The sequence below is a fragment of the Gadus morhua genome, chromosome 3, assembly GCF_902167405.1.
Source record: "Gadus morhua chromosome 3, gadMor3.0, whole genome shotgun sequence".
NCBI lineage: Eukaryota > Metazoa > Chordata > Actinopteri > Gadiformes > Gadidae > Gadus > Gadus morhua.
Genome location: NC_044050.1, coordinates 30,795,675 through 30,821,004, shown reverse-complemented (window position 1 = coordinate 30,821,004; position 25,330 = coordinate 30,795,675). Strand labels below are relative to the sequence as shown.

Sequence of the window (25,330 nt, the reverse complement as noted above, 5' to 3'; positions counted from 1 at the left end):
CTCTCCTTTGATCCCCATGTCAGCTCCATTGTTAAGACCTCCTCGACCACCTCCGCCGCATCGCCAAAATCAGACACTGCCTGTCCCCCCCTACTGCTGAATCCCTTATCCACGCCTTCATCTCGTTCCGTCTAGACTACTGCAACTCCCTCCTCACTGGCATCACCTCTCATTCCCTCCATAGACTCCAAATGGTCCAAAACTCTGCTGCGCCCCTTCTCACTCACACCCGGTCACGTGAACACATCACTCCCGTTCTCTTCACTCTCCATCGGCTCCCCATCAAACAACGTATCAACTTCAAAACCCTCCTGACTTTTAAAGCTCGCCACCACCTGGCCCCCCCTACCTGTCTGACCTCCTCATCCCCCATCGCCCCTCCCGAACCCTCCGATCCTCCTCCACTCTCACTCTGACCGTCCGACCATCCAAACTTAAACCCTCCGGTGATAAAGCCCTCTCAAGAACAGCACCCCGACTTTGGAACTCTCTCCCCCAACCTGTCCACGACTCTCCCACGATTCCCATATTCAAATCCTGTTAAAAACCGACCTCTTTTCCCAAGCCTATGACCTCCCCTACCCATGAGCACCTTATCCCTGGCTTCTGTTCTCTGTTGCGCTGTCTTCCGCTTGTCCCCCTTGATGTCCTCACCCTCTTCGTGTTGATGTCTCCGTCACTGTAAGCGTCTTTGGGTCACTGAAAAGAGCTATAATAAAGTCAGGAATTATTATTATTATTATTATTATTATTATTATTATGAGTGATATTCTTCTATCTCTCCCCAGCCGCCCCCTACTGCCCCCCAGACGGCCTGCCCCACGGCCCCCCCGCCCGCTGCTACCAGCTGGTCGCGGGGGAGGAGGGCTGGACCGACGCCCGGAGACACTGCCTGGATAGGGGGGGGGAGCTGGCCGTGGTCCGGGACGAGGAGCTCCAGCGCCTCCTAGCCAAGAGGGTCTCACAGTGAGTCTGAGGGGGAGAGAGGGAGGAGGGGGGAGAGAGGGAGGAGGGGGGAGAGAGAGAGGCTGTGTGTCTGATGGGGGGAGAGAGGGAGGAGGGGGGAGAGAGAGAGGCTGTGTGTCTGATGGGGGGAGAGAGGGAGGAGGGGAGAGAGAGGGGTGAGAGAGAGAGGAGGGGGAGAGAGGGGTGAGAGAGAGAGAGAGGCTGTGTGTCTGATGGGGGGAGAGAGGGGGGAGGGGGGAGAGAGAGGCTGTGTGTCTGATGGGGGGAGAGAGGGAGGAGGGGAGAGAGAGGAGGGGGAGAGAGGGGTGAGAGAGAGAGAGGCTGTGTGTCTGATGGGGGGAGAAAGGGAAGAGGGGGGAGAGAGAGGCTGTGTGTCTGATGGGGGGAGAGAGGGGGGAGAGAGAGAGAGAGAGAGAGAGAGAGAGAGGCTGTGTGTCTGATGGGGGAGAGAGGGAGGAGGGGGGGGGGAAAGAGAGGCTGTGTGTCTGATGGGGGGAGAGAGGGAGGAGGGGGGAGAGAGAGGGAGGCTGTGTGTCTGATGGGGGGAGAGAGGGAGGAGGGGGGAGAGAGGGAGGAGGGGGGACAGAGGCTGTGTGTCCGATGGGGGGAGAGAGGGAGGAGGGGGGCGAGAGAGAGGCTGTGTGTCTGATGGGGGGAGAGAGAGGGGGGAGAGAGAGAGGCTGTGTGTCTGATGGGGGGAGAGAGGGAGGAGGGGGGAGAGAGAGAGAGGAGAGGGGAGAGAGGCTGTTTGTCTGATGGGGGAGAGACGGAGGAGGGAGGGGAGAGAGAGAGGAGAGGGGAGAGAGGGGTGAGAGAGAGAGAGGCTGTGTGTCTGATGGGGGGAGAGAGAGGGGGGAGAGAGAGGCTGTGTGTCTGATGGGGGGAGAGAGAGGGGGGAGAGAGAGGCTGTGTGTCTGATGGGGGGGAGAGAGAGGGGGGAGAGAGAGAGGCTGTGTGTCTGATGGGGGGAGAGAGGGAGGAGGGGGGAGAGAGAGAGAGAGGCTGTGTGTCTGATGGGGGGAGAGAGGGAGGAGGGGAGAGAGAGGGGTGAGAGAGAGAGGAGGGGGGAGAGAGGGGTGAGAGAGAGAGAGGCTGTATGTCTGATGGGGGGAGAGAGGGAGAAGGGGGAGAGAGAGGGGTGAGAGAGAGAGACTGTGTTTCTGAAGGAGGGAGAGAGGGAGGATGGGGGAGAGAGGCTGTGTGTCTGATGGGGGGAGAGAGGGAGGAGGGGGGAGAGAGAGAGGCTGTGTGTCTGATGGGGGGAGAGAGGGAGGAGGGGGGAGAGAGTCTGTATGTCTGAGGGGGGGAGGACATGTGGGGGAGTGAGAGAGAGGCTGTGTGTCTGAAGGGGGGAGAGAGGCTGTGTGATTGAAGTGGGGAGAGAGGAGGGGGGGAGAGAGAGGCTGTGTGTCTGAAGGGGGGAGAGAGAGGCTGTGTGTCTGAAGGGGGGAGAGAGGAGGGGGGAGAGAGAGGCTGTATGTCTGAGGGGGGGGAGGACATGGGGGTGAGAGAGAGAGGCTGTGTGTTTGAAGGGGGAGAGAGGGCAGGGGTCGTTTATCCGAGGGGGAGAGGTAGAGAGCATCTATGTCAAACAGGATTCATTTAATTTGATATGCATCATATTTCTTAATTTGATATACATCATATTTCTTAATTTGATATACATCATATTTCTTAATTTGATATGCATCATATTTCTTAATTTGACATGCATCATATTTCTTAAGTTGATATACATCATATATCTTAATTTGTTGTAACCTTTATTTTTCCAGATAAAACAATTAAGAACAGTTTATTATTTTCAATGTTGACCTGGTCCAAGGGGGTATTGGTATCCACCTAATAATAGTTGTATGTTTTTTTATACAATATCTAAATGGTCATATAAGAAAAATGGGGTGACTGCTCCAACTTCATTGTCCAGTTCTCAAATGGAACTAGATAAAACAAATTCTGTTCGATAATTATTGTGGAGCTTGGTCTAAAGATTTAATGTGGCGATTTTGTAGCCTATATTTTTGTAGCCTGTGAATCTGTTTATCATGTTTAGCTTTAATATGAAATTGTAGGAAAAGTAAAATTTTTTAGGGCATAAGACCGTGGGTTTTATAAATGCATCTGATTCGGTCGCGTGAGTTGACCGAGGAGCAACTCGTGATTTCAAACATCTACCGGGGCGACATGGCACAAATAAATCTCGCCAACGCTCGTATTTGTGATAATCACTTCATAACTGGTAAGTTTTGGGGCTCAATCAATTTGTGAGAGGTTCTTTGCAAGAGTTTTTGTGCCTGCAGTTCTAAGTTTGTTTTTACCAAGAAACCCTTAACCTGTAATCTACGCCCTGTAAAAGGGCCTGATCTTAGCTAAAATCCGACTTTTTCAGCTTGTAGGGATCGAAACCTAACAGGTTAACTTCCTGCTGGTGTCTTTCCCTGGCGGGACCGCTTAAATTTGAGAAATATTCTGACATTTGTATCGCACTATTGTGTTCGCTGCTAGAAGACGCCTGTGTTTTCGCTTGTGTTTTCCTACCAAGATGGCCGCCGTCGTAACTTAAGCACTTTTTACGTCATTTTGATCACGTGATTGCAAACAAAGAATACTGAAAGAATTTTGAGTCCAGGTCAATTTGGTGAGAAATAAGCCTAATTCATGATTTTTTACAATAGCGCCACCTTTGGGTTTATGGGTAGTGGGGGTTATTGGTAACCATACCTGAAAATTTCAAAAGTTTTCGACTTACGGTATAGGCTGCAGTATGACTTTTACAGAATTTGAGGGGATAAACGTTACAGAAACAATAGGGGACCAAGTGCTCGGACCCTTAATAAGACACAGACAGAAAGGCACATGCTAAACTTACTTGCGGCAATCTTGGAATTCTTGGATTTCTGCGCGTTGACTTCTGCGCGTTTGATATCCATCATGTATCTTTTATTTGATGCATATCATATATTTTAGTTTAAAGTACATCATATATCTTCATTTGACATTCATCTATCTTCCTGTACTGTATTTCATGGTTTATTTGAGGGTCCCTTGTGGGTTGTTGACATTATCCACCGTACATTATTCCTCAATTATTCCTGAACCTCTCCATTCCTCCGGGGGGCGAACCACAGAAACCTCGTTATGCACTGGGACCACCTCGTTATGTACTGGGACCACCTCGTTATGTACTGGGACCACCTCGTTATGTACTGGGACCACCTCGTTATGTACTGGGACCACCTCGTTATGTAGTGGGACCGTTGGCTACCTCGTCACAGACGTCCCGCAACAGACGACCCGTAACAGACGACCCGTAACAGAGAACTCTGAGAGGAGAGTTGATGTTTTTGTGTCCCGATGGTCCGACTCTGGACTCACAGAGAGGCATCTGTAAAAGCAAAGCTGAGCAGAGCAGGCCATAGTTCAAGACGTGTGTGTGTGTGTGTGTGTGTGTGTGTGTGTGTGTGTGTGTGTGTGTGTGTGTGTGTGTGTGTGTGTGTGTGTGTGTGTGTGTGTGTGTGTGTGTGTGTGTGTGTGTGTGTGTGTGTGTGTGTGTAAATGTGTTACTCTTCCTCTATCTCACTTTTGTCTGGGGTCAGAGGTCGGGCTCTCGCCGATCAGAGGAGCAATAAACAGTGATAACTAACCCAAACCCTAACCCAATTAACAGTGATAATTCCTTTGTTCTTCCCTCCTCTCCCCCCTCCCCCCCTCCCTGCCTCCCCCTCTCCCTCCCTGTCTCCTCCCCCTCCCTGTCCCCCCTCCCTGCCTCCCCCTCCCGGCCTCCCCCTCTCCCCCTCCCCAGGAAGTGGGCGTGGCTGGGCCTTAGTGACGTGGACAGGGCCTCCCGGGGCCTCTGCCCAGGGCTCGGCCCGGACGGACGCACCACCTCGTACCAGTGCAGCGATAAGCAGGCCTACATCTGCCAGTACAACCCCCAGGGTAGGGCACACACTCAAACACACAGTCACGCAAGCATACACACACACGCAAACGCACACACACACACACGCCCTGGCACACAAGCATGCACACAAACACACAAACACACGCTTGAGTATACTTCACGGGTTTCTGCATGGGTGATCAGCTTCTCGGACATCATGCGGTCCAGTGTTCTTTTGTGTCTCATCGCTTTGAAGAATATTCCCATTAATATCTTCAGGGCATTCTCTCTCTCTCTCTCTCTCTCTCTCTCTCTCTCTCTCTCTCTCTCTCTCTCTCTCTCTCTCTCTCTCTCTCTCTCTCTCAGCAGTGACACAGGATGTGTCACCAGTTCGCGTCCGCGTCCCAGACTCTGGGGTCTACTCGCTGGGCCTGGCGGTGTTTCCAGTCCATCACCCCGTCCTCCGCCCCCCCTCTGTCCAGCCCACCGTCCCCCAGCCTCAAGGCGGCAGCATAGAGGTACTGAGACCCCCGCGCCCTTTATCCACGCAGCCACCCAAGGGTGCTTACCCCTATTCTCTGCTGATTGATGTCTGTTTGTGCGTTTGTCTCTCTCTCTCTCTCTCTCTCTCTCTCTCTCTCTCTCTCTCTCTCTCTCTCTCCACTATCTCTCTCTCTCTCTCTCTCTCCACTATCTCTCTCTCTCTCTCTCTCTCCACTATCTCTCTCTCTCCACTATCTCTCTCTCTCTCCACTATCTCTCTCTCTCTCTCTCTGCTTCTCTCTCTCTCTCTGCTTCTCTCTCTCTCTCTCTCTCTCTCTCTCTCTAGCTGCTGCTTCTCCCTGGGCTCAGTGTGCTGCAGCCCGGTCGTCTCTCGTCTCTGGAGTTCCTCTCTGTGGGTCTGAGCTCTGAGACGCAGGTCCTCCTCCAGACCTTCAGACCCCACTGCCACCACCCCGGGCTGCACCTGCTGCTGCCAGGTGAGACGCTCTCCACAGAATCAAACAACTTTCTCACACACAGCACACATGTGGCATGTACTGGGGCTTATTGAATATAGATGTGCTCAACACACTCATCCTAAATATTCAACTCACAGTTCTGACCCTCACCAGATCCGAACCCCAGTAATAATAAAACATGATTCACAGATTTGAGGCGCGTCGTCCTGATAGAGCTGATAGACAAGTATGACCTCTGACCTCCCCTTCTCCACTAATCTGTGTGTGTGTGTGTGTGTGCACGTGCGTGCGTGTGTCCTCAGGCTGCAGCGGTGCGGTGTGTTCTCCAGTGGCGGTGTGCGTGCCCTCAGACCCCAGCCTCCAGCCCCAGCCGACCCCCTGCCCTCCGCTGCAGCAGTGGTGCCCCTTCCAGGGCCGCTGCCTGGAGCTCTCCAGCCCCTGCCCGCCCTCCTCCAGCCCCAACGCCTCCCAGGCAGGGCCCCCCCCCCCCCGGGGCACTGAGGCCACGATACGCCCTCGCAGACGAGGTGCTGCTGACCCTCCCCGCGGGCCCGCCGGCACACGTCCTGGTGAGAGAGGGGGGCGCTCTGCTAGGGTTAGGCCTCTGGGGGGTCCCTCTGTCAGCTCCAGGTGGTCCCAGTGAAGGCTCCCTCTGGGGGGTCCCTCTGTCAGCTCCAGGTGGTCCCAGTGAAGGCTCACTGGGGGGGGCACCTGTCAGCTCCAGGTAGTCTCAGTGAAGGCTCTCTCTGGGTGGTCCCTCTGGGGGGTTCCTCTGTCAGCTCCAGGTGGTCCCAGTGAAGGCTCCCTCTGGGGGGGTCCCTCTGTCAGCTCCAGGTGGTCCCAGTGAAGGCTCCCTCTGGGGGGTCCCTCTGTCAGCTCCAGGTGGTCCCAGTGAAGGCTCCCTCTGGGGGGCTCCCTCTGGGGGTCCCTCTGTCAGCTCCAGGTGGTCCCAGTGAAGGCTCCCTCTGGGGGGTCCCTCTGTCAGCTCCAGGTGGTCCCAGTGAAGGCTCCCTCTGGGGGGGTCCCTCTGGGGGTCCCTCTGTCAGCTCCAGGTGGTCCCAGTGAAGGCTCCCTCTGGGGGGTCCCTCTGTCAGCTCCAGGTGGTCCTAGTGAAGGCTCCCTCTGGGGGGCTCCCTCTGGGGGGTCCCTCTGTCAGCTCCAGGTGGTCCCAGGGAAGGCTCCCTCTGGGGGGTCCCTCTGTCAGCTCCAGGTGGTCCCAGTGAAGGCTCACTGGGGGGGGCACCTGTCAGCTCCAGGTAGTCCCAGTGAAGGCTCACTGTGTATCGATGGCAGGTTGTAATATTCGAGGCGTGTAATTACCCACTCTTTGGTTGACTCTGAATATGAAGGGGTAGTACACACGCCCAACCGGTGGACCCACTGGAATGAGGTTGATGTTGTTTCCTCGTTGTCCTCATGTTTAGTGTGTCGAGGCATCAGCTACGGTGTGTCTCACAGTGTGTCTCACAGTGTGTCTCATTGTCTCACAGTGTGTCTCATTGTCTCACAGTATGTCTCACAGTGTGTCTCATAGTGTGTCTCACAGTGTGTCTCACAGTGTGTCTCATTGTCTCACAGTGTGTCTCACAGTGTGTCTCATAGTGTGTCTCACAGTGTGTCTCACAGTGTGTCTCACAGTGTGTCTCATTGTCTCACAGTGTCTCACAGTGTGTCTCACAGTGTGTCTCACACAGTGTGTCTCACAGTGTGTCTCACAGTGTGTCTCACAGTGTGTCTCACAGTGTGTCTCATTGTCTCACAGTGTGTCTCACACAGTGTGTCTCACAGTGTGTCTCACAGTGTGTCTCATAGTGTGTCTCATTGTCTCACAGTGTGTCTCACAGTGTGTCTCACAGTGTGTCTCATTGTCTCAGTGTGTCTCGCAGTGTGTCTCACAGTGTGTCTCATTGTCTCACAGTGTGTCTCACAGTGTGTCTCATTGTCTCACAGTGTGTCTCATTGTCTCACAGTGTGTCTCATTGTCTCACAGTGTGTCTCACAGTGTGTCTCACAGTGTGTCTCACAGTGTGTCTCATTGTCTCACAGTGTGTCTCACAGTGTGTCTCACAGTGTGTCTCGCAGTGTGTCTCACAGTGTGTCTCGCAGTGTGTCTCATACAGTGTGTCTCATTGTCTCACAGTGTGTCTCACAGTGTGTCTCGCAGTGTGTCTCATACAGTGTGTCTCATTGTCTCACAGTGTGTCTCACAGTGTGTCTCACAGTGTGTCTCATTGTCTCACAGTGTGTCTCATTGTCTCACAGTGTGTCTCAGAGTGTGTCTCACACAGTGTGTCTCACAGTGTTCCTCCTATTTATGTGAAAAACGTTATATTTGGATTGTAAAACGCATGAAAATATAAATGAATGATCTTAATTTATTTTCCTTGGCAAGTGACCATGGTATAAGCGGGTTTATGCCCTTCAAGGTGTGAAAAACATGTTTGATCGGTCGTAATTAAAGGGGACTACTGTTTGAGGGAGATGAACTCAAAGTTACAGTTACATAAGAGTATACATTTAATAAGCATGCAATGCGAATAAGAAAAGGCATGATTATTAAAGTATTTGAATTGTTTTATTATTTTGGCAAGCAAGAAGTAGAATAAATGGGATAATCAGTCTTATTAAAAGGGTTTGTGCAACCAACCGCACAACAAGAGCTGATTGCGGCTCTTGTCGCTCTTGTCTCTTTCTGCCAACGACATGCGCGTAGAGCGGAGAGTGACTTAGAGTGACATAGACTGATAATCCCTCTATTATAACACTGCTCTTCTCAATGTCGTGGAACACTACGTCCACTTGCATGGGCCCTTCACAACAACCCCAGCGTGTTCAGTTGCTAAGCGACGTCAACGTCTTTGGCTAACTATTTCTCTGCTGATCAACACTACGAATGGTAACAAATAAATTGTAAAAAGACACACCTTGTGAAGTTATTTTTTCGTTTGGCAAGTAGACGCTCAGTAACGAACATAAACCCCTTCAGGTCGAAGCAAGACACCTCCGTTTCGCGTCGGTGTCAGGTTCGCCCTGTCTGGTCTTATTTTCCCAATAATGACGGCATTCTATTATCCCTTAATTAACGTCAATATTATTCTGCATGTGGAAGGGAAAATAGCTTTATTTGTAATCAGAATAATATGAAACTGTATTTTCAGAGACCCCAACAGATATTTCAGTTTACTGATTTCATGGCTCGAACCCTGGTTTCAGTGTTTCATACAGTGTCTCAGTGTGTCATCAAGTGTGTCAACGGGTGTCTCACACAGTGTGTCTCACAGTGTGTCTCACAGTGTGTCTCACAGTGCGTCTCACAGTGCGTCTCACAGTGTGTCTCACAGTGTGTCTCACAGTGTGTCTCATTGTCTCACAGTGTGTCTCACAGTGTGTCTCATTGTCTCACAGTGTGTTTCACAGTGTGTCTCACAGTGTGTCTCACAGTGTGTCTCCCAGTGTGTCTCACAGTGTGTCTCATTGTCTCACAGTGTGTTTCACAGTGTGTCTCATTGTCTCACAGTGTGTCTCAAAGTGTGTCTCACAGTGTGTCTCACAGTGTGTCTCACAGTGTGTCTCATTGTCTCACAGTGTGTCTCACAGTGTGTCTCATTGTCTCACAGTGTGTCTCATTGTCTCACAGTGTGTCTAACAGTGTGTCTCACAGTGTGTCTCACAGTGTGTCTCATTGTCTCACAGTGTGTCTCACAGTGTGTCTCACAGTGTGTCTCATCGTCTCACAGTGTGTCTCACAGTGTTCTCACAGTGTGTCTCATTGTCTTACAGTGTGTCTCACAGTATGTCTCACAGTGTTCTCACAGTGTGTCTCATTGTCTCACAGTGTGTCTCACAGTGTGTCCCATTGTCTCACAGTGTGTCTCACAGTGTGTCTCACAGTGTGTCTCATTGTCTGACAGTTTGTCTCACAGTGTGTCTCACAGTGTGTCTCACAGTGCGTCTCACAGTGTGTCTCACAGTGTGTCTCATTGTCTCACAGTGTGTCTCACAGTGTGTCTCATTGTCTCACAGTGTGTCTCACAGTGTGTCTCATTGTCTCACAGTGTGTCTCACAGTGTGTGTTCCGTCTGTCCTCAGGTGAGAGAACATCTAGAGGACCTGCTGGTGTTCCCCGGTGATGTCATCGCCCTGCAGCACGACGCCGGTCCCGGTCGACTCCTCCACTGCCCCGCCTCCCCGCTGTCTCCATGGCGACAACCTGTCCTCGCCGTCAACCTAACGGAGTGGTTCTGGGCTCGCGGCGCGGGGGCGGGCGGCGCGGGGGCGGGCGGCGCGGCGGACGGAGACCCCGGAGACCCCGGAGACGGAGGAGACAGAGGAGACAGGGACCCCGGAGACAGAGGAGACAGACACCCCAGGGTCGGTCTGGTTCTGGACGTGGAGGCGCTGGTGCAGGACGGGGAGGGGGCCTGGGTGGGGGAGGTGGTCTGCCCCGTCAGGGTGCTCTACGTGGGGCAGGCTGAGACACCACTCCAGGGGGGGCAGCTCTCGGCTGGCCTGCCCGAGACCGGCCTCTACACCATGCAGGTCAGGGCCACACTAACTCCTTGACACTAACCCCTTCACACTAACCCCTTCACACTAACCCCTTCACACCAACCCTCATATGTCCTTCATGTTGTACAGAATGACCGTGTGTCTGACCCCTTTGGTGAGGTTAGTGTTTGGGTTAGCAGGGTTAGTGTAAAGGTTAGCAGGGTTAGTGTAAAGGTTAGCAGGGTTAGCGTAAAGGTTAGCAGGGTTAGTGTTTGGGTTAGCAGGGTTAGTGTAAAGGTAAGCAGGGTTAGTGTAAAGGTTAGCAGGGTAAGTGTAAAGGTTAGCAGGGTAAGTGTAAAGGTTAGCAGGGTTAGTGTAAAGGTTATCAGGGTTAGTGTAAAGGTTAGCAGGGTTAGTGTAAAGGTTAGCAGGGTAAGTGTAAAGGTTAGCAGGGTTACAGTAAAGGTTATCAGGGTTAGTGTAAAGGTTAGCAGGGTTAGTGTTTGGGTTAGCAGGGTTAGTGTAAAGGTTAGCAGGGTTAGTGTAAAGGTTAGCAGGGTAAGTGTAAAGGTTAGCAGGGTTAGTGTAAAGGTTAGCAGGGTTAGTTTTTGGGTTAGCAGGGTTAGTGTAAAGGTTAGCAGGGTTAGTGTAAAGGTTAGCAGGGTAAGTGTAAAGGTTAGCAGGGTTAGTGTAAAGGTTATCAGGGTTAGTGTAAAGGTTAGCAGGGTTAGTGTTTGGGTTAGCAGGGTTAGTGTAAAGGTTAGCAGGGTTAGTGTAAAGGTTATCAGGGTTAGTGTAAAGGTTAGCAGGGTTAGTGTTTGGGTTAGCAGGGTTAGTGTAAAGGTTAGCAGGGTTAGTGTAAAGGTTAGCAGGGTAAGTGTAAAGGTTAGTAGGGTAAGTGTAAAGGTTAGCAGGGTTAGGGTTAGTAGGGTTAGTGTAAAGGTTAGTAGGGTTAGTGTAAGGGTTAGCAGGGTTAGTGTTAGGGTTAGTAGGGTTAGGGTAAAGTGTCTTCATGTCCTAGGGTTAGGGTTAGGATTAGGGTTAGGGTTAGTGTGTCTTTATTTAGGACTGTAGGACTGACTCTGGTCTGACCCCTCAGGTAAGCTCTGCGGAGCCGGCCTACCAGGTGTCGGCGTCCTGCCCCATCAGGGTGATCCCCCCCCTAGGGCTGACAGTGCTCCCCCCCCCCCCCAGAACGGGACCCTGTACCTCACGCCCAACGCCAGCCGCCTGCTGCTGAGGGTGGAGTCCCGCTACCCCACGCAGGTCCTCCTGCGCGGCCGCCCGCACCACAGCACCGCCTTCGGTCCGGCCTGCCCTGACGAGTACGCCGTCTGTCCGGGGGGCCCAGAGGCCACCGGGGGGGGGCCAGAGGCCACCGGGGGGGGCCCCGGGGCCTCCGGGGGGGCCCCCGGGGGGGGGCCCGGTCTGTACGCGGTGCTGGACCTGGGGCTGGGGGCGGGGACCCGGGGGCCGGTCTCCGTGGAGCTCGTCGCCCACAACGAGGTGACGGAGGTGAACCTGACGCTGGCCGTGTGGGTGGAGCGCCCGCTGGGGGGGCTGCTGGTGCTGCCCCATCCCACCAGCAGGGTGCTGATGAACTCGGTGCTGGTGAGTGGCTTTGGGTTAGGGTTGGGGTTAGCTGTCCTCCTGTTCTCTATATGATGTGTGACACTCTGCTCCCTCAGAGCTACACGGCCTCGGTGGCAGAGGGATCCAACCCCACCTTCAAGTGGACGGTGGACGACAAACCCTACTTCACCTACTACAACACCGTGCTCAACGTCATCTACCAGCACACGGGCTGCTACAAGCTCACGGTGAGACGCTGTCAGTCAGAGGAGCTGTCAGTCAGCTGACAGTCAGAGGAGCTGTCAGTCAGCTGTCATTCAGAGGAGCTGTCAGTCACACAGGTCCCCTCCCATTCTGATGGAGGTTAGGGCTAGGGCTAGGGCTAGGGTTAGGGTTAGGGCGATGGGGGCTGCTGCCTGAACACAAGGAAAAACAAAACCGAGGTCACCAGAATGCTGTCATATTCTTCACCACTCGTTCTATGATATATGATATTTATATTATATTATATTAATATGATATTATACTCATATCAATTAATATTATATAATATTAATATTACTGCACCGTTGTTACGAAAAGAGAGCTGAGCCGCAAGGCAAAGCTCTCGATCTACCGGTCGATCTACGTTCCTATCCTCACCTATGGTCATGAGGGTTGGGTGATGACCGAAAGGACGAGATCGCGGGTACAAGCGGCCGAGATGAGTTTTCTCAGAAGGGTGGCTGGCGTCTCCCTTAGGGATAGGGGGAGAAGCTCAGCCATCCGTGAGGAACTCGGATTAGAGCCGCTGCTCCTTTACTTAGAAAGGAGTCAGCTGAGGTGGTTCGGGCATCTGGTAAGGATCACAACAGTGGCCTGGGAACGCCTCGGGATCCCCCCGTCAGAGCTGGTCAATGTGGCCCGGGAAAGGGAAGTCTGGGGCCCCCTGCTTGAGCTGCTCCCCTCGCGACCCGACCCCGGATAAGCGGATGAAGATGAGAGATGATGATTAGTATTATATTATATTAATATTATAATATATTATATTATATTAGTATAATACCTTTTGGGTTTTCCGAGAAACTTTTCAGATGGGAGAGGACTTATGGGAGTGCATGATCTGTGTTTTGCTATTTCTGATCTCTCCTCAGGCGAGGGTTAGGGTTAACCTAACCGTTAGGGTTAGGGTTAACCTAACCGTTAGGGTTAGGGTTAGGGTTAGGGTTTTGCTAACTCTGATCCCTCCTCAGGTGAGGGCCATGAACCACGTCAGCAGTGTGGTGGAGCACTTCAACGTGACGGTGGACACCTTGAGGCCCATGGCCGACCTGACGGTGACCGGGGCCCCCGACGTGGTGCAGCAGGGGGCCCCCCAGACCCTGACTGCCGCCGTGGGGCTGGACGCGTCTGTACCGGCCACCTTCAGGTACCACGATACTACTACTACTATACTACTACTTAAGTACTGATACTACTACTTATGCTAAGGCCACACTGCACGCGTTACTCACATTAAAAAAACGAGCATAACGCGCCTAACTTGACGCTTGATCGTGTGTGTCACAATAATGGTCCAACGCGCCTAACGCGCCTACGCAGCCACCATCGCTGCGCTGTGTTTAGGAGTCCGAGGTAGGAAACCCAAACGCCGCCGTGTTTGGGTGATAGAGTTTAGATCGGGTTAGATTAAATAATCTCGGATATAAATAACAATAATCGGGTTAAATAACTTCACATGGTGTGTCTGGTGTGTTTCCAGCATTCGTAGTGTTGATCAGCAGAGAAATAGTCCGCCAAAGACGTTGAGGTTGCTTAGCAACCAAAGACGCTGCCCATGCAGGTGAATGGAGCGTTCCCTCTTCGTCATAACTATCAAATCAAACATCCTTCACATTCACCGAGCGAACATTATGAAAGTAAAATGCACATTTCTCGCTAAAAATGTTTACATAAACGCTTTTAATGGCTGAACTATGTCACTATTTCCACCCAGAATAAAGATTAAGATGTCCTCCATGTGCTTCTGTGCAAGCGTCACTCGTCAGTCTCTGCCAGTGACGTCGGGTCAAGCTCCACGCTGATTGGCTATCGCGGCTAAGCGTCACGTGTAGGCGTGTCAAAAGTTCAAATTTTTGAACTCTGCGTGTTGGTGCGTTGGGTGCGTTTACGTTTGTTTTTACGTGCGTATGCCGCGTCTAACGCCCATAACGTGCCGCTTTAAGGCGTGTAATGCGTCTACGCGCCTACACCAATGGTTCCCGATGCACAAATGACGATTTTCAACGCCTCTGACGCGCGTAACGCGTGCAGTGTGGCCGTACCTTAATGCTACTGATACAACTGATACTACTACTATACTACTACTACTGCTACTGATACTACTACTACTGCTACTGATACTACTACTACTACTACTGATGCTACTACTACTGCTACTGATACTACTACTACTGCTACTGATACTACTACTATACTACTACTACTGATACTACTAATACTGCTACTGATACTACTGCTACTGATACTACTACTACTGCTACTGATACTACTACTACTGCTACTGATACTACTACTACTGCTACTGATACTACTACTACTGCTACTGATACTACTACTACTGCTACTGATACTACTACTACTGCTACTGATACTACTACTACTGCTACTGATACAGCTGATACTATTGATACTACTACTATACTACTACTATAGCACTGATACTACTATTATAGTACTGATACTGCTACTATAGAAAATACTCTAACCCGAGAAACACTATTACAAAAACAAACAATGAAAAGCGACTTGTAAGCAGGGATAAATACTTAAACAAAGAGCTTCTATGCTCTTCTAACAGTCAATATAAACACAAAATATGAAACATCCAGAAAGTCTTTTCTTCTAAAGGAGTTATCTATCATGTGTGTGAGTGTTGTCTTACAGGACAGGGTGTGTCATGAGGACTCTATCTTGCTGTGTTTTGTGTAACAGACAGACCAGGGCTAATCCTGTGGCCTCAGAAGGAGTTCAGTCACTCTCTGCTCTTTTTATTTTATTTCCCTCTTTTCTTCACCCTCCCGTCTTTGCTGCTTTTCCACCACTTCTTTCCTACTCTCGTACAGGACATTTTGATTATCTTCAGAGTGCTTTAAAGGTAGTGAGAGATGAAGCAGAGGCTGTTTGCTGCCGCCCCCCCCCCCCCCCCCCCCCAAGTGCCTTCTCAGATAACCTCAAACTGTTTTTGTTTGTGACGCTAGGTGGTCTTTCGGCGATGGAGGCTACAAGGAGTTTGAGTTCAAGCCCCCTTATCCCTCCTCCCTCTTCTGCCCGGACTCTCCCAATCAAGTGTCTCTGCGGAACAACGTGACTTACATCTACCCTCAACCAGGTAACCTAGCAACCACTTACATCTACCCTCAACCAGGTAACCTAGCAACCACTTACACCGATCCTCAACCAGGTAACCTAGCAACCACTTACATCTACCCTCAACCAGGTAACCTAGCAACCACCTACATCTACCCTCAACCAGGTTACCTAGCAACAACTTACATCTACCCTCAATCAGGTTACCTTACCCTCACCCAGGTTACCTAGCAACCACTTACATTTACCCTCAACCAGGTTTCCCTAGCAACCGCTTCCACAATGATGATCACTGACACCAGGATCAGTCAATCGCACGCCTGCTCGGTGCCATGCCGTAATTCCGACGCCTCATTGTTCCGACGTCTCAATGGTCCGAAATATTTCCCATTAGATCGACATGCCACTATGCCGACGGTTCAATGTTCCAAAAACAGAACCCGGTCCAAAGGTCCGTTTGTCCGACTCTTTTGATTAGATCGACATGCCATTAGGCCGACGGTTCAATATGCCGAATAGGCCAAGGCGCAGTTCCACATGTGTGATTATGAAACCAAAAATAAAAGACGATGTAGGCTAAGTTCCAGCAGTGCACTTCACCAAGCCAGACTGTTGCTGTGGGCTTCAACGGTCACAAGAGGGGAATTTATGAAGCGCACCTTATACAAGGACTAATACTTTTCCCGTAAAGAAGTCAAACGGTCAAATTGTTATCTTAAGTAGCTGTGTGTGGGCCTATATGTGTTGTTTACTGTGTTTGCAGTGGGCTTTTAGCCTAAATAATTTCGTTGGTATTGATCTAGTCAAATTTATACCTCATACCGTGTACTTAGTCAAGTGTGTGTGTGTGTGTGTGTGTGTTCGTGCCCGTGTTGAGAATTAGACCTACGCTCTCTGTCCATGGGGCTGAAACACTGTGTCGAAATGATGTGAAGCGTTGTCACTTTGCTCTCCAATATTCATTGTGAACGTGATATGTAGGCCTAGGTTGTATTTTGGAGAGAGAGCGAGAGAGAGCGAGAGAGGGCGAGAGAGAGCGAGAGCGCGAGAGAGAGCGAGAGCGCGAGCGAGGTATAAAACTCTTTATATGTAGGCCTATTCGGCATATTGAACCATCCGCCTAATGCGCCTCCTTTTTGAATAGTCGGACAAACGTACCTTCGGACCAATGGGTTCCATTTTCAGAACATTGAACCGTCGGCATAGTGGCATGTCGATCTAACGGGAAATATTTCGGACCATTGACACGTCGGAACAATAAGGTGTCGGAATTACGGGCAGGCCCTGCCTGCTCATGAATAATGGAACCACCATGCTTAATATGTTTAGCAGAGAGACAATGCATAACTAGAACCAGTTTTTTACAGCTCACAGCCTGCCCTCCTCTTCCCTGTGTCTGTGGTCCTCACAGGACTAACAGAACCGTGCAGTGCTTTAAAGCACGGTAACCCTAACCCTTTACAGAACGGTAACCCTAACCCTAACCCTTCACAGCACGGCCTCTTCCCTCCAGTGTCTGTGGTCCTCCCAGGACTAACTAGAACCAGTGTTTTACAGCTCACAGCCCAGTGCCTGCTCCCCTCATCCAGCTCTGTGTCTTTTGTCATTCCAGGAGTGTACATAGCGCAGGTCTCCGTCTCCAACCGCTACCAGAACATCAGCCAGCACATCACCATGAACGTTTACAGCGTGCTCAACCGCGTAGAAATGGAGACGGTGCCTCCCCTGCTCCTGGCGGGCAAGGCGGCCACCTTCGAGGCCCATGCCTGGCCCTCGCCCTACGGCATCCACTACACCTGGGACTTCGGCGACGGCTCGCCGGCACGGCAGGGCCGCGAGCGGCAAGTGGCGCACACCTACTCCCAGAGCGCAACCTTCAGGATCTGCGTCTCGGTGAACAACACCATCAGCTCCACGGACGCCTGCTTCGACATGCAGGTGCACGAGGAGATCGAGGACCTCACCGCGGAGAGCAACTCGCCCACAGAGCTCAACATGCCGACTGTGTTCGTGGCTCACCTGGCGTCAGGGAGCAACATCACCTGGACGTTTTCCTTTGGAGACGGGGAAACGTACACCAGCGCCAAGCCGCAGGCCTCGCATCACTACGCCAGGGACGGCAACTACACGGTCAACGTGACGGCCAGCAACGCCGTGAGCTCCGGTTGGACCCTCCTGACCGTGCAGGTGTTTGTCTTCCAGGTGTTGGAGGTGAGGCCCTCTGAGTGTGTCCGGGAGCGCCACCCGGTGGCCTTCCAGGCCTGGGTTTCTGGGAACGCCCCCATGCCCCTCTACCAGTGGAGCTTTGGGGACGGTGAGACCCATCAGGGGAATCAGAAGGTCACGCACACCTACCAGGCCAGTGGGAGCTACAACCTCTCTCTGCACGTCTCCAGTCAGCTCAACAACGCGTCCCAGGCCCTCTTCTCCAGCCGTGTGTGCGTCCAGCCAGCCGTGGCCAACGTCAGCCTCGCTCTGAACAAAACTCACTTCCACGCGGGGGAGGAGATCCACTTCCACGCCAGAGCTCAGCCGGAGTTTAACTACAGCTACCTGTGGGACTTTGACACCGGGGACGGCCCCTTGCTAATCCATGGTTCTGGGGAGGTTTGGTTCAGCTACGATAATCCAGGAACCCACTTAGTGTCCGTCACCGTGTTAAATAACATCTCCTCCAGCAACACCAGCGTCCAGTTGGAAGTTCAGAGACTGGTGGGCCAAGTTGTCCTCCAGTATAATGGCACAAGGTCCAGTAATCTGACACTCAAGGAGCCATACCTCTTCACCACCTCCTCTTCGTCCACTGAAGTCCAATACACGTGGAGCTTTGGGGACGGGACGGTGTTCGTAGGCCACAGCGTCGTTCATGCCTACAATCAGTCAGGGGTCTTCAACGTGACCCTGACTGGGAACAACCAGGTGAGCTTGAACCAAACCGCTGTGGCCGTGGCCGTTTTCGCTCCGATCCGCGGTCTGACACTGAACTCCAGCCAGGTGAACGTCCCCCTCAACACCTCGGTCCACTTTGAGGCCCAGATGGAGGAGGGAGACGGGGTGATGTTCTCTTGGATCGTGTGCGACCGGGGCACCTCTATCCTGGGCAACCACACCATGTTCTACACCTTCCGCTCGGTGGGGACCTTCAACATCACCGTGATTGCTGAGAACGGCTTGGGGGCGGCCCAGGTGAGCCTGCTGCTCTTTGTACAGCGGGAGCTGGAGGGGCTGGCGGTGGTCGCTGAGGAGGAGACAGGGGGAGGGGGAGGGGGGGGCGGCCCTGGCCTGGAAGGCTGCTGCTTCGCCACAAACCGCGTCATCCACCTGCAGGCGGTGCTGAAGGAAGGCACCAACATGTCCTTCACCTGGAACCTAATCCCGCCCAGCTCGGCATCCAACCGGACCACTAAGAGTGTAGAGGTCAGCTTACCTGAGCCAGGAACCCTGGACGTGTTCCTTAAGGCGGCGAACCTCCTGGGACAGCTGACGGCCAACAGAACGTTCCAGTTCCTGGACCCGGTCGCTGTGCTCTCTCTGCAGATCAGTGACAACCCGATCGCCGTGGACGCCCCGATGAACCTGAGTGTGGTCGCTTCAGGAGGCTCAGACCTGCAGTACCGCTGGTCGGTGGACGGAGATGTGATGCCCTGGAAGGATCCCTGGGTCGTCCATACCTTCACCAGAGCTCGACGAAGGGTCGTCAGAGTGGAGGTCTTCAACAAGGTCAGCTCACAGAACGTGTCGGACACGGTCAGCGTCCAGGAGGTCATCACAGACCTTTCGTTCACAGCCAGTAACGTCATAGACGTTATTGGCAAGAATTATGTTCCGACGGCGGTCAACGTCTCGCTCATAGGGAGCATTCTGACAGGAAGTGATGTCACCTGGGTGTGGCTGCTGCCGGGCGGAACCGACGCCAGGAGGCAGAGCTCGGTCATCTTCTCTGAGCCAAAGACGACCACCATCACCCTGAACGCCACCAACGACCTCAGCGGGCAAGCCTTCTCCAGAGAATTCATTGTCCAGGAGAAGATCCAGGGGCTGGAGCTGAAGGTCAGTGAGAAAACCATTGCGGTTGGAAAGCCGGTGGAGTTCACCGTTTCCATGGCAGCGGGCTCCGACGTCAGCCTCATCCTCAGCATCAGTGGAGACGCCACGGTCACCCCTGACCTGAACAAGACCTACGTCCATAAATTCAGCCGAGTGGACACCTACATGGTCAACCTCACCGCCCATAACCAGGTAATGTCTGATCACCTCCATGGTTAACCTCACAACCAGCTAACGTCTAATCACCTGCATAGTCGAGCAGCCCTAATCTACAGTTTTGGTCATGTTATCAGAAAAAGTCTTCCTGATTAACTCCATATTGTATATGTAATGTATATCTGGCCCATTGACATTGTTTACTTTTCTTTACTCCAGGTGAGCTCTAAGAGACACAACCTCCAGATCCAGGTGATGGAACCGGTCCAGGGGCTGAGCATCCTAGACTGCTGTGACGCCGCCATCCCTGTGGGGGTGAAGAGGACCTATGTGGCCAGCATCGTGAAGGGCAGACCGGTGCACTACCTGTGGACCTTTGACCTCCACCACCTCCGTGGTGGAGGTCATCAGGCGGCTCACATGAGCCAGGAGGTCTGATGCTCTTTTATACTGAGGATATCTACGGGATGTGTAGGAACTTGTTCTGATGGCTCATGGTGTCGCTGCCCCCCAGGTCACCTATACCCCCGAAGAGGCCGGCTCTCTCACCATCTACCTCAGCGCCTTCAACACCCTGCACCGCCTCAACATCACCAAGCAGATCCTGGTCCAGAACCTCCTCCGAGAGGTGGCGCTGGCTGCGTTCCCCCTCGACACCTTCATCAACAAGACGGTGGCCCTGGTGGCGTCCGTAGCTCCCAGGGCCACGACGCTGCAGTGCTCATGGGACTTTGGAGATGGAACCGGCCACCTTCTCACCAACTCCACCACCGTGGGTCATGAGTACGGCCAGCGTGGACAGTTCCTAGTCACCGTAGGTTTCCTATATCTCAGCCGTACACAAATCCAATTTGATTTCTAAGTCTCTCGTTTATTTGGTCTGGAGCATTGTATATTTCATATATATATATATTTATATAATATATTATATTCAGCTCCATGCTCTCTCTCCAGGTGAACTGCAGTAACCTGGTGAGCTGGGGCGTGGCCAAGGTCCAGGTGAACATCAGGGTGTTAGGGTGCGAGGAGCCGGAAGTGCAGGTGGTCCAAGCCCCCCGACTCGCCATCTGGGTGGCCCAGCCCACGCTGGTGGAGGCCAGCGTGGACCTGAAGGGCTGTGTCCGCTACGGAGCCCAGTACCTCTGGCAGGTCCTCTCCACCCCCCGCTGTGAGTACCAGGACCCCCACGCACCCCCCTATCAGAGGACGGTCTCAAAGCACCCCGTCTCCGTCGCCCCCCTCCCGGCGGAGGTGGACGTCCGCCGGCTGCAGCTGTCCATACCCAAGATGGTGCTGGGGGCGGGGAACTACAGCCTGGTGTTCTCCCTGTCCTACGAGGGGATCCCGCTCAGGAAGGCGGCCTGTCTGCAGCTCAGCGTCATGGCGGCCAGGTGAGAGACGATAGAGGAGGGTCCGGATGTTAGGCTCACCTGGTCTCAGAGTGTAGGCTCACCTGGTCTCAGAGTGTTGACCTCACCTGGTCTCAGGGTGTAGGCTCACCTGGTCTCAGAGTGTTGACCTCACCTGGTCTCAGGGTGTAGGCACACCTGGTCTCAGGGTGTAGGCTCACCTGGTCTCAGAGTGTAGGCTCACCTGGTCTCAGAGTGTAGGCTCACCTGGTCTCAGAGTGTAGGCTCACCTGGTCTCAGGGTGAATATAACAGGTCACTTCTTTGAGACATGTGGATGGTATTGATATCTCAATGAATCCATGGCTTTATTTTTTTCCGGTTGCATAGAAGCGTGATAACACGCAGTGCTCTCCCTGAGAGGCTGTCTATTCATGTGTTGATCTTTCCACCCTCACCAGTCTGGTTCCCATCATTGAGGGAGGAACCTACCGTGTCTGGTCCAGAACTCAGGACCTGCAGCTGAGCGCAGAGCAATCCTACGACCCCAACATGGAGCCAGAACGCCAAGCTCTGCTGCACTACCACTGGGCCTGTCAGAACACCTCCAAGGTAACCTCACCCCAACCCTAACCTAACCCTAACCTCCAAGGTAACCTAACCCTAACCACTGGGCCTGTCAGAACACCTCCAAGGTAACCTCACCCCAACCCTAATCTAACCCTAACCTCCAAGGTAACCTAACCCTAACCACACCCCAACCCTAATCTAACCCTAACCAGGGTTCACTGCTCACTGAACAGGGCTCACTGAACAGGGTTCACTGAACAGGGTTACTATAGTTCAGACTCTCTGTGTTCAGAGCGGCTGGGTTGGAATGTTGTTTGTGGGATCTTCGCTCTGAATGAAGCCTCATCTGGGCAGGCTCCAGCTCTCCTTCTCAGTCTGTTTTTCTCTTTCTTTAACTATTGAGTGGATTTCTCTCTCCAAGTTTGGCTCTGTTCCTGACTGCTTCTACCATATTGCAGCTGTTACTGGGTTTCTCTTTCTGCCACAGGCAACTATTACTTTTTCCACATGAAGAAATCATTATTTTGATAGTAAACGCAGACTTATGGTTTCAAAGAAGGTGAAGACCTTTATTCTCTGTCCTACTGGAGTCCTCCCTGGAGCTGTACTCTCTCCCTCATCCACTCCTCATCCCTTCTCTGTGTTTAATGCTCTAAAGGTTCCTACCACATGGTGTGTTCTCCTACCCTGTCACTGTGTCCGTCTGTGATGCTGGCGATCACTGGAGTCGACTCTGCAGCGCGACAGAAACCCTATACGGGGCTAGGGTTACTAACCCTAACCCTAACAGCGTTAGGGTTAGGGTTAGTTAACACTAACCTAACCCTAACCCTATACGGGGCTAGGGTTAGGGTTAGGTGTTCTCTGGTTAGGGTTAGGTGTTCTCTGGTTAGTGTTAGGGTTAGGTGTTTTCTGGTTAGGGTTAGGTGTTCTCTGGTTAGGGTTAGGTGTACTCTGGTTAGGGTTAGGTGTACTCTGGTTAGGGTTAGGTGTACTCTGGTTAGGGTTAGGTGAACTCTGGTTAGGGTTAGGTGTACTCTGGTTAGGGTTAGGGTTAGGTGTTCTCTGGTTAGGGTTAGGTGTTCTCTGGTTAGGGTTAGGTGTACTCTGGTTAGGTGTTCTCTGGTTAGGGTTAGGTGTTCTCTGGTTAGGGTTAGGTGTACTCTGGTTAGGGTTAGGTGTTCTCTGGTTAGGGTTAGGTGTACTCTGGTTAGGGTTAGGTGTTCTCTGGTTAGGGTTAGGTGTTCTCTGGTTAGGGTTAGGTGTTCTCTGGTTAGGGTTAGGTGTTCTCTGGTTAGGGTTAGGTGTTCTCTGGTTAGGGTTAGGTGTACTCTGGTTAGGGTTAGGTGTACTCTGGTTAGGGTTAGGTGTTCTCTGGTTAGGGTTAGGGTTAGGTAACGCTGGTGCTGGGAGCCCCACCCTGCCTGATTAAATACACACAATGCATGTGCACACGCACACACAGACACACACACTCACGCAGATGCATGAATGTGCAAACACGCAGAAGCGCATGCATGCATGTGCACACACACACACGCACGCACACATGGGCACACACACGCATGCATGCAATCACCAAACACACACCGATGTACATTTCTGTGTTGATAAATTTGTGGTAAACTACAAAAAATACAGCTGGACGCCAAGCGCGTAGAAGAGATTCTGGTATTCACTTTAAATTAATCAAAGTGTCAATGAAGAGACAAACTGGCATGAGCAGTTAGGAAGAGGAGGAAGACCACACAATAGCAAAGTCTTTTCAAGGTGGAGTCCTAACTCCAGTCTGACCCCCCCCCCCCCCCCTCAGGGCGCGGCCCACTGCTCCAGTCTGACCTTCGGTCTGGGCCCCAGGGGTCCGGTGTTGGGCATCTCAGGCTCGGAGCTGGAGGCGGAGGTGGAGTACACCTTCAGCCTGACGGTCTCCAAGGAGGGGATGGAGCCGCAGTCCTCCACGCAGACCGTGAGAGACACACAACACAGCTACACTGTGGGGGGGGGGGGGCTACACCTGCTGCAGCCGGGGGGGGGGGGCCACACCTGCTGCAGCCGGGGGGGGGGGGGGGGGGCTACACCTGCTGCAGCCGGGGGGGGGGGGGGCCACACCTGCTGCAGCCGCAGCCGGGAGGGGGGGTAACATTGTGTGTGTGCGTGTGTGTGTGTGTGTGTGTGTGTGTGTGTGTGTGTGTGTGTGCGTCTGTGTGTGTGTGTGTGTGTGTGCGTGTGTGCGTGTGTGTGTGTGTGTGTGTGTGTGTGTGTGTGTGTGTGTGTGTGTGTGTGTGTGTGTGTGTGTGTGTGTGTGTGTGTGTGTGTGTGTGTGTAGGTGCGTGTGCAGAGCGGCCACATCCCCATGGTGTACCTGGAGTGTGTCTCCTGTAAGGCCCAGTCGGTGTACGAGGTCAGCCACAACTCCCACGTCTCCCTGAAGGGAACCTGCTCCAACTGCCAGGGCCCGACCAGCTGGGTAACACACACACACACACACACACACACACACACACACACACACACACACACACACACACACACACACACACACACACACACACACACACACACACATATATATATATTATAACCCTGCTCTTCTCAATGCTGTGGAAGGCTCCGTTCCCTTACATGGACCTTCCCGACTTCCGGCGCTGAATTATTTTTCGATTAATTTGCCGTTACTAAGCATTCTAACCGCTGTAAAGAAAAGTGGATTTTTTGCCTCTGATTCACCTCTTTGGTATACCTCCTCAAGTAGTCCGGTAACTTGTCGACCCCAGCGTGTTCAGTTGCTAAGCGACGTCAACGTCTTCGGCCGACTATTTCTCTGCTGATCAACACTACGAATGGTAATTGTAAGAAGACACACCACGTGAAGTTATTTGTTAGTTTTGGCTAGTAGCCGTGTAATAAGCGTGATAATGTATAGAACGTATAGAATGACTGTCATTATCGAAAATAAGCCCCTTCAGGGCGAAGCAAGACACCTCTACTCATGTCTGGGTCCGGTTCGGTGGCGGGTGGGGTCTGTGGTTGACTCGCTCTCGCTCTCTCTGTCCCTCTGTCTGTCTCTCTCTCTCTCTCTCTCTCTCTCTGTCCCTCTCTCTCTCTCTCTCTCTCTCTCTCTCTCTCTCTCTCTCTCTCTCTCTCTCTCTCTCTCCCTCTCCCTCTCCCTCTCCCTCTCCTCTCTCTCTCTCTCTCTCTCTCTCTCTCTCTCTCTCTCTCTCTCTCTCTCTCTCTCTCTCTCTCTCTCTCTGTGTGTATGTCAATGTCTCTCTCTCTCTCTCTCTCTCTCTCTCTCTCTCTCTCTCTCTCTCTCTCTCTCTCTCTCTCTCTCTCTCTCTCTCTCTCTGTGTGTGTATGTCAATGTCTCTCTCTCTCTCTCTCTCTCTCTCTCTCTCTCTCTCTCTCTCTCTCTCTCTCTCTCTCTCTCTGTGTGTTAATGTCTCTCTGTCTCTCTCTCTCTCTCTCTCTCTCTCTCTCTCTCTCTCTCTCTCTGTGTTAATGTCTCTCTGTCTCTCTCTCTCTCTCTCCCCCCCCCTCCCCCCCAGCGCTGGACGGCCAGTCGTCATGGTAACCAGAGCCTGGTGCTGGACTCCTCCTCCACCACCACGGGGAGGGAGGGTCTGAACCTGGTCCTGAAACGGGGCGTGCTGCGTCACGGCCACGCCTACATCTTCACGCTGCATGTCACCGACGGCAACCTGGACGGGGAGGGGGCCGCCTCCATCACGCTGTGGCCCAACATGCCCCCCTCGGGGGGGCGGTGCCAGCTGAGGGTGCTGGGGGGCGGAGCCGGGGCGCGGGGAGGAGCCCAGCGGACCCCCGGGGACCCCGGAGCTGAGGTCTGGCGGATCCGGACTCTGGTGGACCAGGTTCACTTCAACTGCTCAGGTGAGAACCCAGCACTCTCTTATTAACCGCTGTCAACTGAGTGCTCTGTTCTTCACCGAGTGCTCTACTGAGTGCCCCCCCCCCCACCTCCCCCTCCCCCTC

At 52.7% G+C, this 25,330-nt stretch overlaps 1 protein-coding gene across 1 annotated transcript in view; it reads left to right on the top strand.

Moving 5' to 3' along the window:
• Positions 1–25,330, top strand: part of pkd1a (polycystic kidney disease 1a) — a 90,056-nt gene that overhangs the window by 28,219 nt on the left and 36,507 nt on the right. The window contains 20 exon segments of the mRNA XM_030351265.1: positions 789–966; positions 4,769–4,905; positions 5,219–5,367; positions 5,679–5,829; positions 6,114–6,286; positions 6,288–6,380; positions 9,901–10,350; positions 11,399–11,477; positions 11,480–11,910; positions 11,988–12,119; positions 13,104–13,279; positions 15,111–15,241; positions 16,832–19,458; positions 19,642–19,854; positions 19,937–20,236; positions 20,377–20,813; positions 21,232–21,382; positions 23,154–23,306; positions 23,667–23,807; positions 24,886–25,228. Coding sequence (XP_030207125.1) covers positions 789–966; positions 4,769–4,905; positions 5,219–5,367; positions 5,679–5,829; positions 6,114–6,286; positions 6,288–6,380; positions 9,901–10,350; positions 11,399–11,477; positions 11,480–11,910; positions 11,988–12,119; positions 13,104–13,279; positions 15,111–15,241; positions 16,832–19,458; positions 19,642–19,854; positions 19,937–20,236; positions 20,377–20,813; positions 21,232–21,382; positions 23,154–23,306; positions 23,667–23,807; positions 24,886–25,228 — 6,645 coding nt within the window.